General features: G+C 34.1%; 1 protein-coding gene across 1 annotated transcript; it reads right to left on the bottom strand.

Moving 5' to 3' along the window:
• LOC148607208 (fibrinogen-like protein 1) lies at positions 1-3,090 on the bottom strand. Its single transcript, XM_088543505.1, has 5 exons — positions 2,958-3,090; positions 2,408-2,538; positions 1,923-2,019; positions 1,264-1,428; positions 1-508 (listed from the first exon to the last, which is right to left on the bottom strand). Exons 1-5 carry the CDS (start codon positions 3,088-3,090, stop codon positions 267-269), a joined length of 768 nt encoding a protein of 255 aa, XP_088399631.1. The 3' UTR covers positions 1-266.
• Positions 3,091-3,309: the final 219 nt, after the last annotated feature.

Genomic DNA, 3,309 nt, shown 5'->3' with positions numbered 1-3,309 from the left:
ATTGTTTGTTTAATCACCAAATAAATCATGTAAAGCTATTACCGAGGTTTTTTTGTAAAACGAAGAAATATCTGTTCAAGAACCTTTGTGACACAACGGGCCTTCCAGAACTGTTGGAGCTGGCGTAATTAGGGACTATCAAAATTGAAAAACAAATAGCATAGACTTTGATTCAGGATAAAATTTAAAGTCCTCGGATAGCAAATGAAAACCAAGGGATACGAACCAATACAAAATAATGAGAATACTGACACAAGTTTTCCTAGCTACGGATAAGGCTTGATCATCATGGTGATTCTGGATAAGCCATATCGACTTCGCCAGGTTTTCCAAATCATGTATTGCTCTCCCCATGCACCTGGGTTATATAGACCTAATACGTTACACTGCGAACATCCCCAATACCACCATCCCGATTTTCGGCTCGTTGGGCATCCAGTTTGGCGATCCCTTGTGACAAATGGTCTACCACTCAGACTTCCGAGATGGTAGTTTAGCATTGAATCACCTGAAAATGAATAGAACTGCACATATTTTATTTCTTATGACCCCTTTCTGTATTATGTAGGTAAAAAATCTGTTAAATAATTTGATGATACCGCCAATACAAAAAGTGTTACACAGCAAGGTGTAATTACCCCCCCCCCCCCCACACACACACCACTTCCACCGCTGTAGATAGACAAGAAATATATACCCCTGCCATACCAAAGCCTTTGCACAACCCCGTCATATCTGTTGGATTCCAGTAAACAGAAAACTGTGAAAAAATCAATGCATTTCAGCTGTTGAAATTGACAAACTTATTGATTACTCATAAAGTATCAGTATCAGTCGTTATAAATATGAGGCAGGAGGTGATGCATGGAAGCTGAACACCCATTGAATTTATTTTTACTTCCAATTCAGAAACACTTCCTTACCGCATAAACAGTTTGTCATTCGGTACATGCACTTTGTGACAAAAATTACATAGATTGTTTATGAAACTGGTCCTATGCAAGAGTTATTAGGTTAATAGGAAGCTGAATGTATGTTAAACTGAAATAAAAATAAAATAAAAAATGGGGTTTTCTACACCATGGATCACCTCTTCCATTTAAAGTGTAAATTTTATATAAACTGGTACTGACTTATTGTATCATTGGAGTGTACTTATTCGATTGAAGTCTTTCATATCTTATGACATCACTTGTAATAAGTGGGATCATTTTTGTCCCCTAGGAGTGTATTACTCTATCTTCGTGTGAATAATATAATTACCGGCCGTTCCAGAATAACCAGAAAGGTTGAGCGTATAGCTGTTTGTTTCATTAGCAACCCCAAATGTAGAATATAATGCGTAAGCAGTCTTCCCATCAATATCAACTAGATCAATCCTGACCTGGTACTGGGTTCTGGTGGTTATCTGATAGAGATTTTCGTTTCCTGGAGAATGAAAGGAGAGATTATACAATTCAACGTGAATAAACTCGATTAGCTTATGATAATTAGTTAATTTATTGTTAGTTTGTTTTTGTTTTGGCTTTCCTCTTCCTGTATCTTTAGATGGATCAGAAATTCCAATTAAAACTAAAACATTAAAATTACAATATGATTAACATAAGTACTAATAATAATAATTTGAGTTATGAATGAAGTGTAAACACATGTTAAACAATATTGTAAACAACAAAATGTTTCCAATTGCGGTAGCTTCTTACGGTACATTAGCATTATCAGCATTAGTGTCAGAATTTCGACTTATATATATTACTGCGTTGGACAAGTTCAATTTCTTGTTTTGATTTCCAATAGACTTTCAGATTACAAGACCTTAATATATTTTGACCACAACGGGGTTTTGTATAGGATGACATCAAATTGTCCCGAATTTTTGTTTTAAAATTATATTTATCTTTAAAGGAAATAAAATCAAATACCTAGCCAGAATTCTCCCGATAGATTTCCAAATCCAGTTTTGTAGTCTTGCCAAATTCTATCAAAGTCAACAGATCCATCAAGCTTTCTACTTATAACCTGAACGAAGTAAATGTGGTAAATTGTTATTCGTTTATTTTTGTTTCAACACATTTATTAATTAATCTCTTTTGCCCCAAACATGCCCTAAGATCAAAGGTATGTATTTGAGTCATGAAGGTTTGAAATTCTTTGCAAAATCATGTCATTTAAGCTAAACCATTGCCAAACAATGTCTAATGGATGAAGTTAAGCTTAATAAAGTTTGAATTTTTGTTTCTTATTTTCTTTATGTAATTTCAAGTACTTGATATAACAAGATTAGGCATACTGTATATGTCAAAGAGATAACAACCCCAGCGGGTTGAAAATGTCAGCCCAAGGTTACCCTTTGGTACATATTTGAACATTATGTATACATGCAGTATATTTTCTGTAATGTACATACTGTCCATCCACCAGATGTGATTGTCATCTCACAGAACACATTGATGGAAAGATAATCACTCTTCGGTTTGATCTGGTAAATTCCACTCGTACTGTTAAGGGGTAACTCACTGCAGTCATAAATTGGGTGTTCTGAAAAATAGCAACCGAATTAAAACGACGCGTTTGGTTGTTTATTACATTATAAAAATAAAAGTAAGTTTATTCTCAGGAAAGTAAAACAAGAGAACGATTAACTTTCGAAGCACCCGATTTTTGTCTTATCCACTAATTTTAATTTATTATTTGATTGACATTTTGAATGTTATTGTGATTTTATTCAACATTATCCAGTTGCTTGAATTCTTCCATCGTAACGAATTATTTATATTTCTTCTACCGCGGCAGATATATGATGGTAATTGCGGCATGAGTCATGAATTGAATATATAAGAGAACGTATGAAATAAACATATTTTCTAGTAGATAATTCATGATGTAAGACCTAGCCTTAAAATGACTTTTATAATTTACACAGATGCCCTGAAACACCACGAAAAGGTTATACATACCTTTTCCTAGTAATTGTAGCACATAGGACCCAGTACTTGGTACAGTTGTTAAAAAATGACTATTTGACAGTACACATGTCTTTGTTTTGCTGTCATATCCGGCTGAGAGATAAACATTGAACGAAGCATACATTGCACATTCTAACAACGAGAACGCTTTGAAATCAGTTTCAGTAGAGTTTATCAAATGAAGTTGCACGTCGATGTTCACATTGTAATTAAGTATACTAAGTGCAGAGCAGAAAAACAGAAAACTTCCATCGACCAAAAAGAATATCCTCATGATCACTTTCTAACGATCAGGTCTTCTCACAGCTGTTTGGTAAATAAAGGCCGATAAATAACATAATTA

This window comes from Perna viridis, chromosome 9, assembly GCF_037379345.1.
Source record: "Perna viridis isolate PV_CMFRI_1.1 ecotype Kerala chromosome 9, ASM3737934v1, whole genome shotgun sequence".
NCBI classification, from domain to species: domain Eukaryota; kingdom Metazoa; phylum Mollusca; class Bivalvia; order Mytilida; family Mytilidae; genus Perna; species Perna viridis.
This window is presented reverse-complemented; position numbering and strand designations above follow the sequence as displayed.